The sequence below is a fragment of the Cupressus sempervirens genome, chromosome 1 (genome assembly GCF_028749045.1).
Source record: "Cupressus sempervirens isolate cs-2001-9-10 chromosome 1, ASM2874904v1, whole genome shotgun sequence".
Lineage (NCBI taxonomy): Eukaryota > Viridiplantae > Streptophyta > Pinopsida > Cupressales > Cupressaceae > Cupressus > Cupressus sempervirens.
Window position 1 is genome coordinate 136,972,256 of NC_143118.1, and position 25,722 is coordinate 136,997,977.

The window sequence follows — 25,722 nt, forward strand, 5'->3', positions numbered from 1 at the left end:
GACCCAAAAAAAGATGCAAATAAAAGATTAATGCAATGGTCAAAAAGGAAATTTGAGAAGAGAGTAATGGAGAAGGTAGTGGCGGAGATTGTTGTTAGACAGGTAGAGCTGTCAAATCTTGTGAATAATTTAGAACAAGTTTCTCATAATTTACATCATGTTTAAGAAGTTGTGTGATAGCTCCACATATACAAAAGACATAAGAAAGAGGATGAATAAGTTAAAAGAAGATTTATAGTATAGTGCCAATGCACTAACTATGGATGCCAATTCTAGTGTAGTTCACTTATCCAAGCTTAATTTTCAACAGGGAAGGCTCACAGAATTGATTGCAGAGTACAGTAGAATAAGAGCCAAACTGATATCTATTCAAGCCATGATGACACCTCATCTTGAGGTCATGATGACACATCATCTTGAGGTTATGCAGATGCATTTGAAGAATGCAAAAGAGTTAGTCTAAGTAGATCCAAATCTGTCAATTGCAGAGAGTTTGGTCGATCTAGCAGCAAAATTGGACATTAAGATCCATGCTATTGAATCTATACGGACTAACTACGATAGTACATTAAGTAACATTTTGCAAATGCACAAACCACATTTGGATAAGTTTGGTTTGACCCCTACACCCCAACAGCCATGAGTAACAAAAACAAGGAGGAAACATATTAATGATCAAAGGGAGTTCCAAAGTTTTGAAGATTTTGAACATGTATATACCAAGCACAGAGTCAAAACATGTACAGTGTTTACCGAGTCAAGGTATGGATTATATCCTAAGGGGGAGTACTTATGTTTCAGTTTTGTAATTAAAAGTTTTTGATCGTGAGAAAGTGTTTGTGCCACTAATGTCAAAGGGGGAGATTGTTGATCCCCAAGTCAAATTATCTATTAGTCTCAACAAAGTAGTCATTCATAAGGCATGGTTGGTCGGTCAGCACTGCAACCAAGCCATCTTATATAGGCTGAGTCATGTATTGAAGACTTGCATATATTTCAAGCTATGTGTCGAGTAGTAATTATTGCCGAGCAAGCCAAAGGTCGTTAAGTACTCCAGTGATTGCCAAGTTTTTCAAAGAAAACAATTGGTATCAGAGCAGTGTACTCTTGGCAGAAGTCTAACCACATGGGAGTTAAAGATCTTGAAGAAGGAAGCCTACAAATTGGGAAAGATCATTGAGAACCAGAAGATTGTTGTTCAACTTGCATTTGAACAAGTCAGGACTACAAAGGAGACATTGAGGCAATCCTTGAAGAGAAGAAAAGAGATCACAATTCAACAAAATGACACCCAATACAAAGAAGAGATTGTTGAGAACTATTTGATAAGGGCAGTTCTAGTGAATCTAATGCAGCAATAATAGATCTGTTGGAGAGGAACAACACTCTGAATAAAGAAGTCATAATATTGAAAAGAGAACGTGAGATACAAATAGTAAGGCTATGTGAAGTAACTGAATAAAAGAAAAAGACTGAGGAAGACAAAGCAAAGGTTGAAGAAGACAAAGCAATGGTAGATGAAGACAAGAGACAGATGGCTACAAGACTTGATGAAAGGATCAATGAAGTACAAAAGCTGATCCACAATCAGTTTGACATCATCAATCAATTACTAAGTGCAAATCATGAGATAGCAAGAAAGGAGCAGGAGATTGCAAATTTGAAATCTAAGAATGACATAATGGTGAATGAGTTGAAAGCTGAAAATGAATTCGTTGAACGGTTGAACAAACCTAAAGAGGCCATGAAATTTCTTAATGAACAGATGAATGCACCAGGGAGACCTCATGACCTCTGCACTAGCCTATGTCGAGTTCCTGTCAGGTGCCGAGCAAGGAGAACAAAGGAATGTGAATGGAAAACCAAATAACAAGAAGCCTACAAGTTATCACTATGGAAAACCAGGCCATACAATAAATGCTTGCAAGAGCAAAATTGGTAAGTCAAATCCTGAACCCAAATTCAATGGTTATTGTTTCACTTGCAACAAACAAGGTCATCAAGCACATGAGTGTAGATCAAAGGTCAATAAGACACAAACTACTTCTAGATTTGAAGGTTACTATTATACATGTCAAAAGTATGGTCACAAAGCACAAGATTGCAAACCTAAAGTAAAGAACAAATGGACACCTAAAGGTCAAGGCAAATAACCTGAGCAAGTTAATAGCATAAATTGGGATTACAATACTTGGGTGAATTGTCAATATTGTGGAAAATATGGACACATTGCAGCAAATTGTGCTAGAATACATCTCAGAGGAAGCTCTGGAAATTGGAGAAATTTTGGACCAGTATCTTTTAATTGTTCAGAAGGTCGGTAACCTAAGCAAGGACTATATGAACCAAGCATCAATGCCCAATGTTGAGGAGAACAATGGAAAGGCAAAGGTCAATATTGAGGAAGTAAGAACCCAGATGAATCAAGCATGGAAGAAGAAACGGATGGAGGCAGCACTGCTAATGGTGAAGTTGTGATCACCGAATCCAATAGATTAGGTGATTCCACCACCTCAAACTAAAATGTTAAGGTATGTGTGGAACTATGCTATAAATTGATAAATCATACGTTAGTTCCTATTACTATATGCATGTAAGTCTAAATCAGCATGATAACGGATGTACAAGGACAAATCTCAGGTTTAAAAAGAGAAAACAATTGAAGCAGAGTGTTACAAAGGCTAAGCAATTCAGTATAAGCTGAGCATAGTTAAGGCCGAGGGATAGTAAGATAAAATAGTTTGTGCCAAGCATCAGTATGGTATAAGTGTTGAGCAAGACAATTTTACATATTTGTTTGGAATTGCACAAACCTTAAGGTAAGTCATTTTTGTCGAGCTAGAAGCGTGTTTTACAGATCGAGGAGTTAATTAAGGAATTGATTACATGTCGAATAGAGGATCATTAATCCCTATGTAAGGCAATCCACCAATCAAAGAATTGCAAGGACTGGGCGACAAAAGAAATGAATCTAGATTGTTGATTGGGATCTAGAAGGTTCACCCAAATAGCTATTTAAGGAAGGTTTATGACCTAGTTCGCGTGTAGATGTGTATGGAGCAAATGTGGTTAAGAGTTTGGTTGCATGTGAAGTTCTGGACGTGAATCAAGCAGAAGCAACCAAGCAGTGCAATGAACAATTTTAAGCAGAGTCAAAGAAGATCAATCACAGTAACGTGGTAAACATTGCATAGAGGAGATCTAATATCAGCATTATAGTGCAAACCAAAGGATTAGATAATAAACATTCTAATAGTTGTTTCACTGTTTAAATCTATTCATAGAGTAGCTATAACAAGCTTTTGTAAATCTCCTAACAGAGTACTGACTTAGTTGTGATGTAAAATCCTTTAATCAAGGTAGGACTTAACAATTCTTTTAGCCTTTGACAAGGAAAACACCTCACAAGATAGATCATCAGAAATGATCAAACATTGTAACCTTAACAGACACACTTTATTGCTGCAGTAGTGAAGATTTTGTGGGTGTCATCCCCAACATAGTTTTACCTTCACCTTGGAGGGTTTTTGAATTACCAAATCTGTGTGTTAATGTGTTATACATTTATGAGTTTTCATTCATGCAATTAGAAGTTACATCTAATGTTATGTTGAAGTGAATGATTATATGGATATGAGGTTAATGTTCAAATGAGGGTTTATATATGTTTCATGTTGGAAGTGTGAAAAGTTTTATAGATCATGAATTCACCCCCCCCCCCCCCCCCCCCAGTATCTCACTTTCCCTATTAGATTTCCAACACTAAACTCCTCACCTGGAACCCTAATTTCTTTGTATAAACCAACACCATCAGGATTCCTTTCCATTCTAAGCACTTTAGGCTCCACTAGATCAGTTAACAAATCATAGACATAAAGAGAATTTACATCAAGGCTTGATACATAAATGAGTTTGTTAGGGGAAGGATTGAACGCTTTTAGCATCCCTTCATTGACATGTCTATTGCGAGGGAGGCATTTCAAGTGTTGCCAAACTCAATCGCATTCCTTGACTGTATTTCACATAGATACTTGACATCAATGTTACCAAGGGATGCGTCCCCAATATATTTTCTGTCATCCCCATCCGAAAACATCTTAGAGACTTGGGGACACTTAGGGGCTTTGACTTTCACTTCTAGAAACAATTAGACTTTGACTCTCAAAGTATCACAAATTTGGCATATGAATTCCATTGATTATTTTATTTTAAGGTTCTATTATGAATAAGTACATGGTTTATCCATGTTTTCATATAAATATTTTAACTTTCTCTATATATTTTAATTTTCTCTATTGTTATAGTCGTCCCCATTTGTTGTCCCCCTCCATCCACAAAGTTGGCAAAATTTTTGCCATCCTGGAAACCTGTCCCATTGTCCCATGCCATCCTCTTCTCAGAAACTTCAGGGAACATAGGTTGACATTGAATGTTTTTCCATGAGAATATGTCACAAATAGTCATCTCAAATTATCCTTTCACTATCTCGTGCACAGTTCGATAGCAGTAGTTTATAATAAAGAATGATATTGTTCTATAGACCTTATGATACATCTTTCTCCCTATTTACATTTGCAATTGGCTCTGATACCATGTTGATCTTGAGTTATGTTGCAAATAGCACTCCCATGTTTTTTGGTATGTGTGTTCCAAATGGCATCAGCCTCTAATAAAGGCTATGAAGAGACATGTCCCATGAATTCAATAATTAGATATTAACAAATAATAATATCTCACATAATAATATATTATTTTACTACAAACACAAATATATATATATATATATAACACATATAAATCACACAGATATATATATATATATATATATATATATATATATATATATATATATAACTAACTTCGTTTTAGTCTCATGAGTTTATCCAACTAAAGCTATCAAATATTAACATTTCCTAGGGTAACTTAGTTGTTCTAAGTATTTCCAGTTTTATTATTTTTGGTTCATATAATTTCAAAAGGAAGTAGGTATGGAGTAAGTAACCAAGGCCCAATGCAACTTTTTCATGTGGTTAGTGCTATAGGGATGCCTCACCTTGTATAGCTTGAGAAAGCAAAGATTTCAAGGTCCTTCAATGTGTATTTTGTTTAAATAGTAAGGAATGTTCTCATGTTTTTTTCCTCTGCCCCCACTTCAAGGAAATTTAGCACTCTTTGTGGGAGCTTTGGAGTAAGACTTATGTATTTGGTTCCTCTTTGGTTGATTTTTGGAGTTGATCAGGGAATTCACTAGCTAAGACTTATTTTTTACATATTGCCTAGAATACCCTCCCATCTTGAATATCACATCACCTTCCACTAGTCCTCTCATTCTTTGGCAAATTGGGTTGGGAAGAACTAGAAGAATTTTTCAAGAGAATGCAGTTGCCAAATTTGGATGTGTATTTTTTTTTTTTTTGAATTAAGCAAAAATGGGTTTTGAAGGAGTCCCAAAACCTTATTACAGAGAGATTTTAAGGGAAATATGGTACCCAACTATGACAAAATGCTGCGACAAGATAGAGAAAGAACAAAAGTCCAAAGCCAGCCAAAAGCTAGCAATCATACAGAAGCAAAACCAACTGCAAAAGAGGTTAAGGCCTTACATCATGAAGTTAACCATAAACAACCATAGGGTTTTGCCAAGTTCCCCCAACCTATAGGATCAGCCTCCCTCAGAGACAAACAAAATCCAACTTTAACAATCTTGGGGTTCATTGTAGGCCCCAGACCCACAAAGGGATTTTAAAGGACTCCCCAAAACAAAATTATTCAGTGAGTCATAAGACCCAAACCATTCTGTCCACTCTAGATCAGTATATGAGAAGCAACTTACATAAGTCATTATTGATGCTCCCATACCATCAATACACAAGGCTGGGAGCAAAATATCCTCAACCCACCAACAGTTTCCAGGATCAAGACTAGCACCAATCTCCACCTCTAAAGAAGAAAGCTCCACCTCAATAGGAATAACCAATTTGAAACTAGAAGAAAATATCTTCTGCAACAAAGAACAAGGGAACTTAGAAAGGAGAAGAAAGAGAGCTTGAAATGATCAAGGTCCCCTGGCAAAAAGAAGTCAGCACCCACGATCTTCCCCATCTCAGCAACCAATACCCATTTCCAAGAAGAGGAGACACATGTTGACCAAAGACCATCCCCCAAAGACAGAAACACAAATGAGCCAAGAGCCTGCAAGAAGAGGTGGAAAAAAGATGGACGAAGATCATCAAAGCCCCCTGTCCAAAGAATCACAGCACCAACCAAAGACCACACAACTACCTCCAAAACACCAAGAACTCGCAAGGAGTCGGCATACCAAAGGATAGCACCACACCCAATAGAAACATCCACAGCGGCCTTAAACAACAGAGGATACTGAAATCTGGGGCAAAAGAAGATAAGCGAGGGGCTGACATCATCAAAGTCCCTCACAAAAGAAAACCAACCCCCACACTCATCCAACCTGAAACTGAAAGAAAACCAGCATCCGGAGTTGAAACACCACTCTCAGAATTACGAGCCTTCATCAATGCTCTCTAGGAGAATTTATCTGGTAAGCATGACCTAGTTGTCCTTTTGGATCTGAGGAATCTGATCCACATGTATATTATCAGTGCCCTCTAGGAGAATTTATCTGGTGTGTGTGACCTTATTGTCCTTGTGGATCTAAGGGATCTAATTGTCACTCAGAGATTGCATATGGCTGGATGTGGTTCAAGGTCTCCTTCATCTAGAGTTGCTCGGTAGGCCAAGTGCAAGGTTCATTGGGATGGCCATTGATCACGTCTTTCTCAATAAGTGCTGAAAGTCAATGTTAACGGCTCTTCTACAGGTATCCTGGGCGTGCTAGGATTGATGGGATTGCTAGAGAAATCATGGGGTTGTCTATTTCTTTTCTGTGTATAAAGGTCAACATACTAACAACTATATGGAAATTTTTGCTATCTTGTATGCTTTGGAGAGAAGCTGTGCTCTTGGCTGTAGGAAGATCATTTGCAGATGATATGCTGAATATGAGGCAGGTGGATGGGATCTAACTGGCAATTGGCTTTGGTGGTCAATTGAATTGTGAGACTTTGTACTTCTTTGGATTCTATTACCTTCTGTCACATCCCTGGGAATGGAACAAGGTGCTGACTGCTTGGCAAAATGGGGTTGTGGACTGTTGAGGAATGGGGTCTCTTGTTCATTCAGTATTCTAGGATTTTAGAGGATCTTGTTATGGAGGACATGAGATTTTATTTGGAGGTCGAGAGAGAGCCTTTATTGACTTGGGGTTGTCTATTCTGTTGTCTTGCCTGTTGTTTGGCTTGATGGCTTTTGATAATATGTATTGATCTTTGCTGATTAATAAAATTTTAGCCCTCATTGTCAAGAAAAAATAAACAACTAGAGAGAACCCACATGGCATGGTAAACATGTAACAGAGGAAAGGTGCTAACACATGAATCTGCAGCCATGCAACTAAAACATCCTTTCAGATTGGCAAATCTTTTGGCACTGTCATTGACCACCTCGCTCACAATTATGTTCTGTATTGTTAGACAAATTTCATTGAGCTGAAATATGTGTCATTTTCTCTTTTCTTAACTTGCTACATCTGCTTTAAACATTTTGAAGATTTTTTGTATACAGCAATTATTGACATATTTGTATCCTAAGATAATAGAAACAGTGTGTTGTTGCCCTAAAAACAGAAAGCTAAATTCCTTTAAAATTCCCTTGGCTTATGATTTGAAACGTGGGCAGAGCCTTCCCTATCTGTCATTTCCATTACCACATTGTTTGGTATTCTATCTTGTTATAATTGGCATATGTTTTTCTTCCAATGCCTTCAAATTTAATTATTTTCCATAGTAAAGATTTGCAGTGCAGATCATCAGCACATAACTTTTAAATTGTTTGGCTAGAGCTGAAATTAACCAAACAACAGAGGACTTTATCACCGAATATAAATATCAAATCATCCATGAAAATTAAAAATTCACCTTCATCAGTTTTATTTGAATTACTCAAAGGAAACAGAACTCGTAGCTCATGCGTCCAGTGTAATTGCAATTGAGATATATGATATAGCCAACTGATAAAATATTTATTGGAATGAGATCGAGTGATAAACCCACAGGCCTTAGGAACAAAGATTAATGTTCAAATTTTCAAAAGAAACGGTACATCAAATCCTGGAAACCCTGAGATGTGACAATGGAGGCTAATAAATCCTCCATTGTGGTAAAACGGGGATCCTTAAACATGCCAAATTGAATTGATTACCTTGTGCTTTTGACATGATCACAACATGGTCCACCCTAAGACACCTTGAGAACAAGGGGCATGTAAATTATTCAACTTAAATGCAGCAGAGGCTGAAGTACATTTCCTCTTAAAGTGTCCACTGTAAATTGCAATTACATGCAATTCAGGGGTGACCTAATACATGATAATGAAATCTTAGATAAAAATAATCAAACAAAACTTCAACAATTTCAATTTATTCCATAAGTCAATATCCATAGACGCTCTTCGACCAATTTTATAAAGGGAATTAAAAGTCATGGCATCACATCAACTAAAATTGTGCATCGATCCAACTTCTTACTAAATACAATAACATTTTCTCAATTGGGATGAGCTCAAGTGGGAAGTTCTCTGGATTGTTTAACCAAGATATAACAAAGTGGCTAATTTGGTCAACTGCCAAACACATCAGAGAGAAGTGAGCAAGATCAAGTTAAATATCAAGGTTGACCACTAGCATAGAATTCCAACAACATCTGCCCATGAAAGAATAGGCAAGTTCGTGTTTAGAATTACACTTGGCTATAAGGTCAAAACCTGGGAATACAAATTATATATCTACATAGGGGAACTGGTAAACTCAATTTTAGTATCAGATTAAGCCACAAGATTAAAGGCCAGGGGAACGAAATTTAACAATAAACTCCCATAGGGAAATGGACCACGTTCGACTTGTATTTTGCACTGAGGATATGATATACAAACCCAGGATTACAAAGCATCAATCAAAATCCAGGAGGAAAAGATTTGAGCAATATATATGCACAGGGGAAGTGGCGAGTTCGAAATAATATTTCATTTTGGGGAAAGGTCAAACCCGGGAATAGAAAATTTAAACAAGACTATCCCATTGGAGGATTGGCAACTTGAGATTAAAGGTCAAACCCAGCAGCACTTGAGCACAAATATTAAATTAAATACATCGTAGACTTCAAGCTTTTTCGATTCCCAATCCAATAATTAGGGATTTGTAATTTATCTGAAACATTAATCTGTAAGGTAAATGGCAACAATCAGGGCAATGGAAATCTCGAAACAAAAACTAGAATGAAAAAAAATTGCTTCGAAAAGATTAATACAATTAAGGGTGGAGATGTCAACAACGATCTAACCTTCTCTGGTTTGATTTTCTGGGCACAGTAAATGCAGTCCCCGAGATTTGCTCGGCGTAAAGGCCATACGGACACTTCAATGGATTATTCTGCCCCACGGGCAATGCACCGGGCTTGGCTTCTGATGAAAAATGGTTACCGAACCCGCTCTGATACTTAAGCCCACTAAAATCATGTTCTTCTTTCTCTGTTATGCTCAATTTGGCCAGTTTCTCCATTGTCCGACAGCAGATCAAATTTCAAGAAAGGAGACTCAGCCTAAACAAAAATGCCAGCAATCGATAAACTATAAATGTTGATTATCAGCATGTGGGAAAGACATGGAATCATAAAACCTCCATGTTCTATTGGCATTTGTACTGATTGGTATTTTATTCTGACACGGAAAGTCTGAATTCTGGATAACTACGGATAGTGGAATAGATTGATCCAGTATTGCTGAATCAGATTTTAAGTAGGCTATGAAACCTTTTTATACGTTCGGTGTCCGTTGGTTGAGATCTATTCAGCGGTACTTCTCAAGCAGAAGGGAATAATAATGCTGACTGGGAGACCAAGGTCTAGTTAAGGATCAGTGAGACAGCTCATCTCTCCCATCATTTGGGGAAAGCGATGGGTCCCACTGTTAACGCGTGACACATAGTTTGTAGATTTAGGGCGTTCAAAAGCTATTCGATGGTAGGTAATCTCTTTTTTCCCCTTTTCCCTATTCCAAACAAACACCGGTATGTGTGGAGTCATTTAAGCAGCAGTGGTGAAAAAAAAAGAAACAAAGGATTCTTGATCTACCACTGAAGTTGAAAGATTCTTAATGAATTTACCAAGTCCTGTTGACTTTAAGACTTCAACATCAAAAATGGATGAGGTTGGAATTGTGTTTCGCCCGAATTTAGCTGAAAAGGTTCAATCATAATGCTCTGCTCCCATATCAAGTAGTTAAAGAGATTTCATGGATGACCTCCATAAGAAAAAATTATATGATTTTGTTGTCTAAATTTTGAAAACTACCCATGCTATAAATTTTAGTTGAAAGTGAATTTACATTTGTATCATTTTTACATGTTTTATCAAACATTATAATAATCTAATACCTTTTATATTGTGGAATTTACTGTCTACAATTTGTTTCGAAATGACCTCAATCTCTTGTTGAACCATTTTCAAATCAACTTTGTGATGTTCGAAAATCCCTTAAATATATTTTACCAATCAACAACTTTTTTCAATATAGATAAAGTTGTAATGATTTAACATTGATGTAAAAAAAAAAATTGTATGTATATAGGTATGCATGTAAGTATGTGCATACATATTGTTAATAATGGCATTGTTGGTGTAATTAAATATTCTTAATGACACTTTACTTACATATTAGACACCTAGGAGTTTGCATCTTATTCTTGCACATAGTTTAGGAGAAATTCTACTTAAGTGGTGATATTGTTATCATATTCCGCTTTATGTATGAGATCCACCTTTAGTGTATTTATCACATTATCACTATTCACATGTTGCACATACTTCATTACACAATGGAGGGTGGTCCATCTTTGATGGACATGTGATTCCACCTAATGTGGGTTATATGTTATCTCTTGCTTATCTCCTAGTCATCATGTCTTGTATATATAAGCAGACACATCTATGTTCTAAGCGAGTTGCAGATGATCATGTTGTCCAAGGAGCCCAGATTAATGTCAAATTGTACTGACTCAAGATGGGTGATATGGCCTCTATGTATTGCTTCCTCACTCTTAGGGCTCATTATTATCCTCCTCGTGTTAAGTGCATTAAGGATGGCTAAATGGAAATCTTTGAGCTACTAGATATTCTTCAAACCTTTGCTAGGCATTATGAGAAGGTGTTCGTTGCACAAGAAAATCTCCTCACCAGAGACCAAGCTTTGAAGAATTATCTTGCAGTTGTTCCTTCTTAAGTTTAGATTCTCAAAAGGTCTTGTGATATCAAATGCTAACCCTTGAAGATCTCAAGGAAGTTATTACTTCCATGGACGATGATAAGACTTTTGGTTGTGATGGCTTCCCTTCTGTATTTATAAAGTCTTCTAGCCTTGTGTTGGCCCCAACCTTCTTAAGGTCTATATTGAAGCATTGCTTGCTCAAAGTTTGGGGTAGATTATCAATAAAGGAAAGATTAGGTTCATCCCTAAGGCATGAATACAAATGACACATTTAATTGGATGTCTATTACTTTTCTTAATGCCTCTTACAAGATCATTGCCAAAGCCTTGACTCTCAAAATCAAAAATATTCTTCTCTAATTGTTTTCCCTGAATAGATTGGTTTCATCAAGTCCAGATTCATCCTCTGCAACATTATTGTTATTTGGGAGGTATGCAATGGGCTCGTTACTCCAAAACAAACACCTTATTTGTTAAAGTTGATTTTGTCAAGGCTTGTGATTGTATTGAATGGCCCTTTTATTCTTGCAATGCTTAAAGTGCTTAGGTTTGGGCCCTTATTTATCCAATTTGTTCATGTGCTCTTTGGGGATGTTTTCGCCTACAACATCATCAATGGTCAATAATCCTCTATGGTATTTTTTAATACACTTGCTAGGGATGTCCTTTGATCCCTTCATTGTATGTACCTGTGGTTAAGGGTTTTGGCTTCTATTGTTGTTGGTCGTGTTAGGAGAATTTCCCTTCCTTAGTCACCTACCCAACTTGTCAATGAACATTTTTCTAATGATTCCTTCCTTAAACATTAATTGACGATGAGGACAATGTTCAGGCAAATCTGCAATGTCTTAAAACCTTTTATCAAGCTTCTAGGGTAGTCATTTAATAACATAAAGCCCAATGCTACAAGCAATCCTTTCACCCCACTCCACCTTGGATTCTCCAATATGGGTGGAAATGGATTCAACATGGGGCAATCTTTCATTTTTTGGGCATTCCATTTGCATTCCAAGGTTTGCCTCTTGATATCTGGAATGCAATTATTGCTCAAATTGAGAAGAAAATTTCTTACTTAATTACCCAAGCCACTTTCTCTGGCTACTAAGTTCCAAACTTGTTTCTAAGTTTTGACAACTACCCATGATTATTACTCTTCATGTTGGTCACCTTCTAAAGCCTCTTACATATGGCCTTGAAAACTTCTTGCAGGACTTTTTGCGGGCCTCTAAAGTTGACCGGAATTTTTCTTTAGGAGTTGTCTAGAATCTAGAGGCCTTGGCCTTCTTTATACCTTGAAGAAAGGCTTTTCCTTGTGTGCTAAATGGGTTATTAGATCCATTTCTAACTTGATGAGGTATGAAAATTCTTCTCAAGCATTATATTTTGCTTGGTTGTTTAATTCACAAATCGACTTGGAAGGGAATTTGCTTTCAAATCCTCCTAGTTATGAGAGAAACAACCTAGATCCAAGGTACCTTTGTTGCCAAAAGATATGGAAATCCTAGGAAGCTCTCAAATATTAGCTTCCCATATCCTCAAGATCTCTTTGTTTCTTCATGTTTATGTCCTAATCCTTTGGATCCAACCCAAGATCCTATATTTCTAAATAATCTTGTCATTCCTCCTATTCCACCTGAAGACCCCATCATTCCTCTTGATCCTATTAGGTTTACGAGATATATATCTAATAGTTAAATGTGGATTTAATAAATAAAACAAATGAATAAAAACACCCATAAAAATAAGACAAGATGACACAAAATTTAATGTGGTTCACCCAAAATTATGCTTCATCCACCAAATAGAGAGTTCAATATAACTATCCATTAAATCAAATTGATTATAATTAGTAAGTAACTGTAACCCAATGCTAGTGCAAGATGCTACAAAATTCACATATGAAAATCCTAACACTAAGTCATTTTATCAAGATTTATATTAGTTACAAAAATAGGTTAAAATATATCAGCCAATAGAAAGTTAACACTCAACACCTTTATTAAATTTCAGGGATCCTACAAGGAGCACTACCCCTTGGTCTTATCTTAGAGGTGCTACACCCAAACCCTTGTTGAATAATTTAGGGGGAAAGTGCACTGATAAAAGTGAGAAACAATTAACCTTTGAGTTTGATTAGGCTCTATATTACAATAGATCACCCTCGTGATCTTACACCAATGTGCAAGTTATTCATAGACCTCCTACATGTCAAATGGGTTCCTCCACTTTCATCTAGTCTAGTCCATGTCACAATCCTATAATTTCTTCTACACCATATCCACCTCAAATTGAGAATTCTTGTTTCTGATTCAACAAATACCTCATTGGTAGAAATATTTGTCAAAGCATGTATTATCAAGGTAAAGTGTTAGGCCTCCATGATCAAGGTATATTAAATCCCCTCCATATCAAAGAAAAATATAATAGCTATGACCTTGGCTATATAGCTCACTCTAAATAGGTTGGTATCCATGCTAAATCTAAGTCCAAACATATTATTGAATCCCCGTCATCCATTTCATTTATCTTTTATCCTTATATCCCTTTATTCACTAGCACATAATCCACTTATCCTATCCTAAATCAAGATTGGAAAAGACAACATCTTTGCAAAACTTCCTCCCATTCAAAATATCTTCAAACAATTCCTATTCACCCATGAATCGTATTTCTCCTAAAAGTAATTTAGATGTCAAGCATAAGATCCATATATTCGGAAAGCCACATGCATTCACATAGAACACCATATCCTATTTGGTTAACATGTAAAAACAAAAAAATATGATCGAAAAAGAAAAAAGAAAAATCCAAACGACCACAAAGACCAATTGAGAAAAAAAAAAATTCAAAATCCATTTGGGTTCCTAAGTCCCTTGTAGAATAAATGTCCCTTGTAGAATAAATGCACTCCAAGGAACCACAAAAGAGTGAAAAATCAAAAACCATGTTGATTCCTAAGCGGCTCAAGGAAGCACAACATCCTAAAAAGAAATTAATGTTGGCACCCAAAATTCATATTCCTCCATTTAAATGTCTCATGCCTTTCAAATCCATTTTGGGACCTTATGTCCCAAAAGCCACATATGACCTTCAAGTAAAATTCCAAAATCTTTTCTTCCTACATTTCTTTAGTACCCCTCAGGGTGTAGTAATGTTTCTAGTAACCACATTCACATCCACTTAAAAAAAAAATCATTTTATACTCTCACCATCATCCAACGCCTAAATCTATCATTTCATCCATCTTGTCTAGTCATTTGCATAAAGTGTTCCTCTATTTCATCCATTTCATCCCCTTTCCTTTAACCTACCAAGATCTTTGAGCGTACTTCCATATCCTGGTCCATTATTACATATCTTTCAAGAGTACCATCTAAAGTACAAGAGGCTTGAGTCTTCCCTTCATCTCCTATCATGTGCTCATTATCTACTAAAAGGTCAAAAAAATCCTTTAAAAACATTTTTCTTAGTATTCCTTTCATAAATTATATATTTGTATTATTTAGGGGAAGGGCTCAATAACTCACCATGTTCCATTACCATTCATTAGATTTTTATAATCAAAATATCACTAAAAAGTCATCTTGTGGACCGATAGTAGTCCATTAGTATACCCACTAGTAGGAAAAAAGTTAGTAATTAGACCAATTATACAACTTTATTGGTACCAACAACACATCAGTGTCGGGACATTTGTGTATAAATGTTGGATCAATTGTGTAAATTTTGTGGTCGTCAAAACATAAAATTAATGAGGCAATCATGGATATATATGGAACCTCAACTTTAAATGACCACTTTTTAACCCTTGTGCACATATATAATGAATTCCACAACATTTGACATAACAATCTTGAAGTCAAAAAAATAACTATAAGCACTAAAGTTGTATACAAGAACAACAAAAAAATCATTAAAATTCAATATAGACTATCGATCTCCCCTATCAATAAAACTTTCTCACTTCAACTTTCCAACATCCCATTTTTTTAAAATTTAAAATTGTACAATTACTTTGAAGCTGACATGCCTATTTGACTAAGAGGACATGTGTCTTATCACTTTGGTTAAACAAATAATTAAGCCAATAGGCTTCTTTTCAAGAGACTAACTGCCAAATTGTTTAGACATTCCAGCAGTCTAATGTCATGAAATACAAATGAGAAGATTAAATAGTGTTGAGAATCCTTGTTGATTATATTGGCTCAATTGTAGAGTTACTTACACTCATCAAACCACCGTGATGCAATATAACAAAGTTCTAGGTTTATTTATGATCTATGAGGGGTATCAGGGTTCTTATACACATAAAAATTTATGAAGAGTGCCTAAAGTTCAAAAGCATAAATAGCTTCATTTGTAAAGATAGTAATTGTAGATGAAATAAAATACATGGCTATAGAATGACATTACCAGGTAAAAAATTAGTTTCATATTCAATTAGTGTCAACAAAGATTCAACTAGATCATAATTTCAGTGCATATGAGAAACAAATTTTTCCATCTTCTATTTTTTTTAACAAATCTTTCTCCCCTAGATGTTGATGAATTTATCTTTCTTTGGGATTTTTTTTTTTTTGTTCACTAAGCCAAATCACAAGAGTCTATAATAAATGTTGTGTGAACAGTTTACTTTAGATTGGGCTAAAATCATGTCATGGCCAGTACAATACACAAATGTTTGGGAATGATGGATTGCTATGTGCAAATCGATTTCTTTTGGTTGGCAGGATTGAAAATAAGATGTATAATTTTGAGTTAAACAATTCTGAATTTGATCTAAGATGAATTTGTGGCTATAATTGATGATCAACATTTTTACTGCTAATATCATAAAATAATATTTAGTATTGTTAATGTGTGGTAGCTTCAGTTGGATAAACCTATGAGATATAGTTATATATGTGTTTATTATTGTATGAGATAAATTAATATAATAATAATATATATAACTATGGTTATATATTAATCATAAATTAATATAATAATAATACATAACAATGGTTATATTTATTATAATATTAATTATTAATTAACAAATAGATATGTCCCTTAAAGGGGCATGTCTATTCATGTCTTACTCTTATTTATTCGAGGAAAGTTGCCTTTGAAAAACATATACCAATTCAGGCAATGCAAGTACATTTGCAACGATCCGAAAACATCAACATGGTATCAGAGCCAGGTTTGCAAATGTATCACAGCAAGATGAATCTCTGTGGATTTAATCTCTTTGAAGTATTTAAAAAAAACAACAGGTTGATAAAGGAGAGAATGAACATTTTCTTGAATCATTGTATAAAATGATCTGCCAAATAACAAAGATGTGTAATGCCCAAACTTGTGCCTATTACATTTCATTATCCCACTCCTTTTTGTGGAAGTTGTAATGGAAGAAGTTCAGGAAGTCAATACAGTGTCTGAAGATGTTTGTGAAGGGAGTGATGCCTTAATTCTATCGACATTGTGATTCATATTTCAAAAGCAATGACTATTGTACCCAGAAGAACATTACAGAACTAGATTCTAATCATTTACATGTTTTGTTGAACAGAGGGTATCGATCACTAAATAACAATTGTGTGGGACCAATCAAGATTATTTTCGAGGAATAATACTCTGTGAACCTTTCATAGCAGCACTTATATTGAATTTATTTGGGACAATTGATTACATTTGTTTCATTGAAACTCTACTATCACAGCTGGAGAATTTTTTATCAGGGGACATAAAAATATTATCGTTGGGTGACTAATGTTTTTGGAATAATAATATTTGCTCAGTAAATACAGGCCTTAAATATTTCATTCTTCCTGCAACATACTGAATGCTGCAATTGCATAGAGTTGGAATATTGAGCTTAGAATGCACCTAGCATTATTCATGAAGTGGTTAACACTCGGAAAATAATTTGCAGGGAGTGAGATGATATATCTTACTGCCAAAAGACATCTGGTTACTTATTGAAGGTTTTATGAGTTTACAATCACACTGTAATAGGCATTAATAGGGTTATTGATTGTTCTTTGAAAATGAGTCTGAGCAATCATGGCATTCATTTAAATGATGTAGTCTTAATATGGAATCAATGATCACTAGTGAGCAAATTCTACTCCTTGTTCTATTACCATAAGGATTTTACCACAGTCATTATAAATATATGAGGAAAAGTTTCAACATTGGACAAGGATTCTTTAAACATTCATTAATGTTGCAACTCACCGTTGGGAAGAACATTAGTTTGAAGTCATGCTGGAAGGGAAAATTGGATAAAGCCTGCAAAGTTCTCTATGTGAAATTACATAGGAAGGAGCTCAGGATGCTGAAAGTATTTATCAATTTGTTACATATCTTGGAGGATCATTGCTTGACAATGGCAAGATGAGGATAATACACCAAGTACCCTCAAGTATGTATGTGGAAAGGACCGGGCAATAGGAGCAGTAAATTTCAAGAAAAATACTTGGCATCCTATCAGGTGATGTGAGACATGTGAACGTTAAGATTTGCAACAAGCATGATTGGTCCTGTCAGATTAACATAAAATACTAGGGTAGAAGAAATGTATTCTTGTATATATCTCAATACAAATTACTCTATATCTGCAAGTCGTGCATAAATATTATGTATTGTATACAAAGTATTTTGAATCTCGATGAAGGGGGGCTCGTAAATTGCTTTCTGACAGTGATACATTACGTTGGATTGGTCTTTCAATATGGGGAAGTAGAGTATCGATAATGCTCATCTTTTTTGGTCGACGATGTCTTGTGAAATTAAATATTATAGAGACTGATAACACCAAAGGCGAGGAGTTGTGTGAGCGTCCAAATGAAGGTGTCTGTGATTCAGATGGAGATCATGGATTTGATGATTGAAGCCAAAGTATAGAGATAAATAATTTCCAATGCCAAGTCACGAGACACATAAATCCCTAAAATTTGCACATAAGGTAATAAATTATATCATTATTATTTATTGATAAATTTCTAATCATGAATGGTAATAAATTTTTGGTGGACTATTAAGAGAGCATGGAGTCTCACGGATTATGTAAGGTAATGTATTTTTTATATATTATAATTATTATAATATATCTATTTTAAATTTATGATATTTAATAATTTAATATAATATTTATTAAATATAAAGAGAATCATTTTGGGAGTATGAATGGTAAAGTTTGATTATTTTATTATCTTACTTCCTTTATTGAAAATATAAAATGAAGAGTTATGTTAGAATTGTTTATGTTGTTGTTGGTAATAAACATGGGTTAAATTACTGACATTTTAATTAATGTTAACATTCTTATTTATAATTTTATATGAGTTATTTGCCTTGATCTTCTCTTGCGAGAATGTTCTTGCAGGAAAAAGAGGGAGATTAAGATTCAGAGGGAGAAGACTGAGGATGTTATTTGGTTAACCTTCAGTGAACCCTATCTTATTGATTAAGAGGGAGTAGACCATGCTTAGACGGCTTCTCTAAAGATCATAAGTTATCATAGTCATGAGGACTATGACCATGTGGCTTTTGTATGGGCCTATCCCCTGTGTGCATCATGAGGAAGTGACGACTTCTAAATGATTATCACTTGTATAGGAGAAGTTGTTGTAAAGTGACGTCCTTACAATAACTTGTAGCATGATTCATTTTTGTGAAAGTGTTTCATGCAAGGGCATTATCTTGTAAATCAAACAACTAGGTGGTTGATATCATTAATTTGATTATCTACAAGTTGTTTGTATAGATATATTTTCGGTACTTGGTGTATATCATGGCTTGATATTTTGATAGGCCATTACTACACTGAGCATTTGGTGATCATCATTAAGTTGATGTTTTTGATAGGCGATTGCTTTTGAGAGATTGATGAATATCATGAAATTGATATTCTTGTAGGCCAAACTCTCACGTGTTACAATGTTTTATATTTGACATTGAGTAAAAGAAGTCTTCTGATCAAAGACCTCTTATATGTGTTTACCCCACTAATCTAAGAGGGAGTGTTAATGTATAGATTAGTTAGAGAGTTATTCTTAACTCTTATAATTATACTTATGTCATCTGATATATGTGATATCTAAACATTTTGAGTAAGTGGTGAATATCATTGACATTCTAGGAGGCCAATACTCTTGATATCATATGCGATATCTAAATGTTTTGAGTAAGTGGTGAATATCATTAAAATTCTAGGAGGCCATTACTCTTGATATCAAATGTGATATCTAAACCTTGTTTCTGAGTACTTGATGAATATCGAATGTTGATATTTTGGGAGATCAAGACTCTTGATATGAAATGTGATATCTAAACTTTGTTTTGAGTAATTGATAAATATCATATGTTGATATTCTGAAGATCAATACTCTTGATATCATATGCGATATTAATGATGGAATACCTCTAAGATATTATCAATGGTGTAATATTTGTCTTGTGTTTATCCTCCCTTGCTAAGAGGGAGTGTTAATGTGTGGTAGCTTCAGTTGGATAAACCTATGAGATATAGTTATATATGTGTTTATTATTATATGAGATAAATTAATATAATAATAATATATATAGCTATGGTTATATATTAATCATAAATTAATATAATAATAATACATAACAATGGTTATAATTATTATAATATTAATTATTAATTAACAAATAGATATGTCCCTTAAAGGGACATGTCTATTCATGTCTTACTCTTATTTATTTGATGAAAGCTGCCTTTGAAAAACATATACCAATTCAGGTAATGCAAGTACATTTGCAGTGATTCAAAAACATCAACAAGTATTTTAATGTAAAATTATAATAATTTGACATACAAGTCAAAAAAAAAAATCAATCAAAACCACTTCAATTGAAATAATAATTACTAAATCTTGACATTTAAATAAATTATATACAAACAAGAGATAACGGTAGAGACTTAATTATCTAGAAATGTTGTAAATGTTTACTTCGTCCTTTTTTTCTTCAAGTCTAGCATTAGCTTCCATGGCCTTAATAATCAAATATATATTCCTTTTTTTTTGAAGCTTTTAGTGGGAATATTATTTCAATTAATGTTTAATCCCCATCATCTCTCTTTGTGATAAATGGATAATTTATAATATTTAGAGATTTAACTTTTATGTGACTAAAAATAACAAGGACGCATAGCGTCAAGTTCCTGCCGAAAGCTTATAAAATCAAAGTGAAAACAAGTATAGGTCAAAAGGAAATATGTTCAATTCTCCATTTGCATTGGTTAAGGATTAAGTAGAAGCATACAAAGAGGCCATGTGCTTTTTATAGAGAAAGAGGTAGAATGCGAAAAGCCAAGGTTGGGTTGGTGATGAAACAAGTAGTAAATTGTATTAATTGCTTTGTTATTCAACAAAAACAAATTTAAACACATTTTGTTCTATAATATAATAAAAGATCTAAAGCACTTATCTAAAATATTTTTACTGGGATATCTCCATAACATTGAGGAGTATAAGTGTGAAAAGAAAAAAGAGGTAAAAGTGAAATTTATGGAAAGAAAAAAGACGATCAAATAATTTCTAAAAATTTGAAATAATATATGTTATTTTTAAATTTTGTTTCAATTTATACAATTATATAAGTGACATTAAGATTAAGATTATTTTGATAGTTTTTATAATAATTTTTTTGACAGTACTTAATTTGATTTTATCATTTATAATTTTCATATTAATTAAAACCTTTTTTAAAGTTAAAATAAATTTAATTCTGTAAGTTTGCTAAAGATTTGGCCATTCCATGTCCCGGATTCTCTATACATAACGTAATTTCTCCTCTGAAGAACAAATTGTTCAGTGGGCGCATGGAGCAGAAGATTGTAGAGCCCCAGTGTCAGATCCCAAGGGCTCTTCCAAGACGTAAGCTTCTCCTTCCCACCTTTGCTCCCGGTGAAGACCGCCCCAGCCCATAGAATTTTAGGGGCAGGCTATCGAACTTCTGCATGCCCGTGTAGGGATGCCCTTCTCTCCTTTCACTCACAAGCCGAACACCTAACGAATTGGCATATAGATATTTCTATCGCTATAGATAGGGAAGGGCATGACAAGCGAATGGAGGGAAAGAAGCAGGCAGATGGATATTATTACCAGAGGGAAAGCCCATGTCACTGATTTTCATCCCCGAAATCCACGTATTCTGCGGATAATTGAAGCTCTGCACCATAACAATCAATGTTTTGCCATCAAAAAATCTGAGGAGACAAATTCGCCATGTGTATTAAGAGCTGGAGATCACACCTTGCTTTCATTCATCATAACCATCATCTCCCCCAGAAAATCCCTTATTCCCTGCAAATCCATTCTTCCCCAATTACATTCACTTTTAGAAATCCTCCCCTAAAGCTCTTCTAATTTCTTCCCATTCAATTTGAAAAAAGCTCCAACAAAACATGAAATGCATACTCACATCGTCATCGTCGTCCTCATAAACCCCTGCATCGTAGAGAAATCACTTGTTGTCGTCAGATAAAACTGCCAGAAACAAATCATAACACATTAGGCAAAGACTTCCCCAATAACACAAATTCATCTGTAACATAAGCATCCACAAAAAATTGACCTGAGTAAGCTTCTTGGATCACCTGAAACTTCGTCTTCGACTCTTCGGCAAGCTTTGCATTTTCTGATGCCGACCATCTATCCGGGTGCCATCTCTGCACAAATCCAATTCCAAAACCACCTCAATTTCCCGTGCCCTAATCTCCAATCCCAAACCAAAATTATCCCCCCCAAAACCAAAAAAAACTCCCAGTAACACGTCCAAAATATAAAAAACAACACAAAAGAGTCAGAAATTCCAAACCATAGCAAGCTTCTTGTAGGCATTTCTGAGCTCTGAAGCCGTACAATCAGATACATTACAGGGGAGCCGGAGTTCATGGAAAGAATGGACGTGATATATCATGAATCGACGCTTCTTTCTGGTTCTCTCGTCATTTCTGCCTGCGGTTATGATTTTGTGCCTGCTGAGCAAGACTGAATGGGTGAGCGAGTTGGATGGATTTATGGGTCTGTAACGGAGGATGTGTTGATCGGCTACCGGATGCACAGCAGAACAATCAATATTAATTGTCTTCATCCATCTGTTCTATACATGCAATGGAAGTTGCTAGATTTTTGGATTTGATTTATCTAGACACTTCCACTTCTGGTGGAAAAGCCAAGTGTCTCTAAACTATTCACATTTAATTATGTGTCAGAATATACAAAAGATATTTCTACCTTGTCAAATACATTGTCCTGCTTATTTATTTTATTAGATGAATTGTCTTATCAGCTATAAAGTTTTGGAGAAAAAAACTAGTTTTTAACAAAAATATCAAACCTTCCTCCTGACTGTAGCACGCTGCAACCAATAACATTAGACATAAATGTTGAATAATAAAATTAATACAATATGAAAATACACCAAAACTATATAAAAGAAAAAGTTTGTGAAAAATAAATATTTTTGATTGGACAATTTAATTGCAACATAGCATTGCAATGAATGCTATAGTTTCCTGCCTTCGGCAGGAACTAATAATGTATATTGCTTAAATTATTTAAAAAGTATTGGTTTGGGAATATAAAATAGTATAGTATTCAATTTGATTTTAAAGGCCTAGAATTATTTATTACTATTTTGAATCTTTCTTGTTATAGAGGTCATCTAATGATTTGACATGAAAAGTCTAGTGAAATATTGTCATTTTTATTTTCCATATTGATAGTCAATGCAACCATTCTCTTAACCATCACTCCCTCTTGACTGGGTCATCCCATATTGCAAACTAAAATTATTGCATATAAAAGCCAATACCCAAAAATAAATACCTTATTTATTGCATTGTTCCATTTTCTTATATAGTAGTCATGCCTCTCCCAATTACTTGTTTGGGAAAGAGAGGTAGAGGGATATGCAAAGATAGAGAGACATTGAGGTAAAAAATGAGGGATGGAGAGAAAGAGATAAATAGATATAAAGATATAGGGTAAGATGAAGAGTAAGAGATGGAGATGATAAGATATGGCCAATTTTGAATTAGTGATTTGAAAATTCTAGGTTGTCATTTTACATAGGAAATGATAGTTAGAGGGATAGGTAAATATAGGGAGATATAAAGGGAGACATGGGGGAGAGAGTGAGTAAAATGAATAATAGAAAGAAGAGGGATAAAGAGGTGAAAAGATTGATAAAGGTAAAAATAGGGAGGGTTGCATAGGGATAGTGAGAGTGTAGATAGGTGACGATTATGAATTGGAAGGATTCTTTGTTCCTATTATAATTTTTGATAATTCTTTCTATGGAGATTATGAGCTATTTAGTTGTGCAAGGTATTATAGTAATTTTCGTTTCTTCTACACCATCTTTTTTACCTCTATTCTCTTCATTGTATCCAAATTTGATTACTTCAAGTCAATTTGGGCCAATTTTATATTTTTTAATTTTTTTGTTATGGTCTCTTCATCTTCCTTTCTCATTTTCCTTGAGTCTCCTATTAAGGTGAAGAGTTCTCTTACAATCATTGGATTCTTCCTTATGAAATGGATTAAGCATACAAAGTGAAGATAGTTATGAAGGGAGAGACAAAGATGAAGGTAGGAGAGGGAGAGAAATAAGAAGAGGAGAGGGGGGAGATGAAGAGATAGAATAGTAATGATATATGAGGTGATAGATGAATCATAGATAAATAGATAGATAGATAGGTAGGCAGGTAGGTAGGTAGATAGATGGATAAATAGATTAAAGACAAATTGAAACAATAGGATTTGATAGATAGAAGTGAAAGGTAAAAAGAATGGTAAGATAAGATAGAAATATGGATGCTAAAAGGAATGTCTATGTGTGAATACAAAATATACAATGGTAGGGATAGGGAGGTGGACGATTGAAGTTTGAAAATTAGACAATGACAAAAGAATATAGAAATAGAGAGGATATAGATTAATAAATATATCAAAATTTGATCCACATTTTACTATCAACATATGTGAGAATTCTCTCTCTCTCTCTCTCTCTCTCTCTTGTGGGGGCGGGGGCGGGGGGGGGAGGGGGGCTATTTTATTAGCATTTTTGGGTTGACATGTTGTAACTAATTTTAACCCTAAAGCGACAAAAATAATTGTATAAAATGGCTTAGGGTTAGGGATTTCATAAGGTGTGATGCAATAATTTCTTCTTGTGGCAATATTGATATGTAAGGGAGTATAGATTGTAATCATGTTGTAATCACTGGATAGTAATAATATTGGACTCATTGTTTGGTGGACATAGCCCAAAGATTGGGTGAACCACATTAAATCTTGGTGTCTCGTGTTCTTTTATGTGCAATTTATTATTTTCTTATATTGGTTATATTTGCATGTAATTGTTATTGTTGTCCATGGTTAATCCTAACAATATGGAATTTGATAAAACTAAACACTCTTCAAAACCTAAAAATAAAGCTCATTACATGAAATATATGGAGGCTTAATAATACTCATAAACAAAGTACCCTCTATTTTGTAGGGAGATGAAGCTTGTTTACTTGTCTTTATAGAGAGATGAAATGGGTTGGACTATGCATGCTCGAAGGATAATCCCTTTCTCACGGTTCATACTATTAAGGCTAGAGTAGGTGGTATTGTAATTTTAGGGAACCCTGTTGTGACTAATAGAATATTGTTGGTTGTCAACCCTCATTGTTAGACTATACTCTTATACCAATGAATCTAAAAGAACATCTTGGATTGTGTTTAATATTTATGTGTCTAATTTTTCATGGAATTGGAAATGGCTTTGGAAGGGGCTTGCACACTTTATTAAGAAATACAAAGATGTCAAATGGATAGTGAGTAAAATTCTAACTCTTCCTTATCCACTTCAAAGTAAAAAGTTAGTTCTCTTGAATTTACTAATAACATGGAAGACCTTGTTGACTTCATTTCTACTTATGACTTATTTCAAATTGAATAAAGATGGAGTGAATTCACTTTGTCAAATTGAAGAGTTGGTATAGATCTTTCTCAAATTAGATTGGATTGAGTACCAATTTGACTTTTTCATTGGTTATTCTTCTATGTTATCTCTTATAATCTACATTCTTAGAGTGAATTTAGAGTGGACTCACCTTTTATTCGAAACATTAAAAATTATTAAAAAGAAGGGAGTCCGTTTTAATTTTTAATTTTCAATGTATGTAGCTTCACCATCCATATAAATGAAATTAGAAGGGAAATATGGAGAGGAGTTTAATGTCAAAAGGGACTACCCTATCCAAAATTGCAACGAAGTTTAAAAATATGTAAATTAAAAAAGATAACAAATATTCTTCTGGGAATATCTTCTCCTATAAGAAGAAGACTATTGTAGAAGAACTAGAAACTACAAAATCAT

The 25,722-nt window shown here is 34.5% G+C and overlaps 2 protein-coding genes across 3 annotated transcripts in view; both read right to left on the reverse strand.

Annotated features, from left to right (window-relative positions):
• Positions 1–9,740, reverse strand: part of HGO (homogentisate 1,2-dioxygenase) — a 110,349-nt gene extending 100,609 nt beyond the window's left edge. Inside the window, exon 1 of the mRNA XM_089817803.1 lies at positions 9,411–9,740. Within this exon, the coding sequence (XP_089673929.1) occupies positions 9,411–9,628 (218 nt within the window). The 5' untranslated portion in view covers positions 9,629–9,740. The remainder of the gene's footprint in view (positions 1–9,410) is intronic.
• Positions 9,741–21,065: 11,325 nt separating this feature from the next.
• Positions 21,066–22,526, reverse strand: LOC149576547 (uncharacterized). 2 transcript variants are annotated; one of them, XM_089816458.1, is made up of 5 exons: positions 22,165–22,526; positions 21,944–22,015; positions 21,769–21,833; positions 21,600–21,650; positions 21,066–21,516 (listed from the first exon to the last, which is right to left on the reverse strand). In XM_089816458.1, the coding sequence occupies exons 1-4, from the start codon at positions 22,438–22,440 to the stop codon at positions 21,644–21,646; spliced, it is 420 nt and encodes a 139-aa protein (XP_089672584.1). In that variant the 5' UTR covers positions 22,441–22,526; the 3' UTR covers positions 21,066–21,516; positions 21,600–21,643. The 2 variants fall into 2 exon arrangements, with proteins under 2 accessions (XP_089672584.1, XP_089672561.1); XM_089816435.1 differs by having other exon boundaries at positions 21,066–21,650.
• Between the last annotated feature and the right edge of the window lie 3,196 nt (positions 22,527–25,722).

Excerpts from the sequence above, each read along its gene's own strand:
- LOC149576547 (XM_089816458.1), bottom strand. The coding sequence starts at position 22,440 with ATGAAGACAATTAATATTGATTGTTCTGCTGTGCATCCGGTAGCCGAT. Across the intron at positions 22,016-22,164 it reads CCTACAAGAAGCTTGCTATG|AGATGGCACCCGGATAGATG; the intron begins GTTTGGAATTTC and ends GGATTTGTGCAG. Across the intron at positions 21,834-21,943 it reads AGTCGAAGACGAAGTTTCAG|TTTTATCTGACGACAACAAG; the intron begins GTGATCCAAGAA and ends TGTTTCTGGCAG.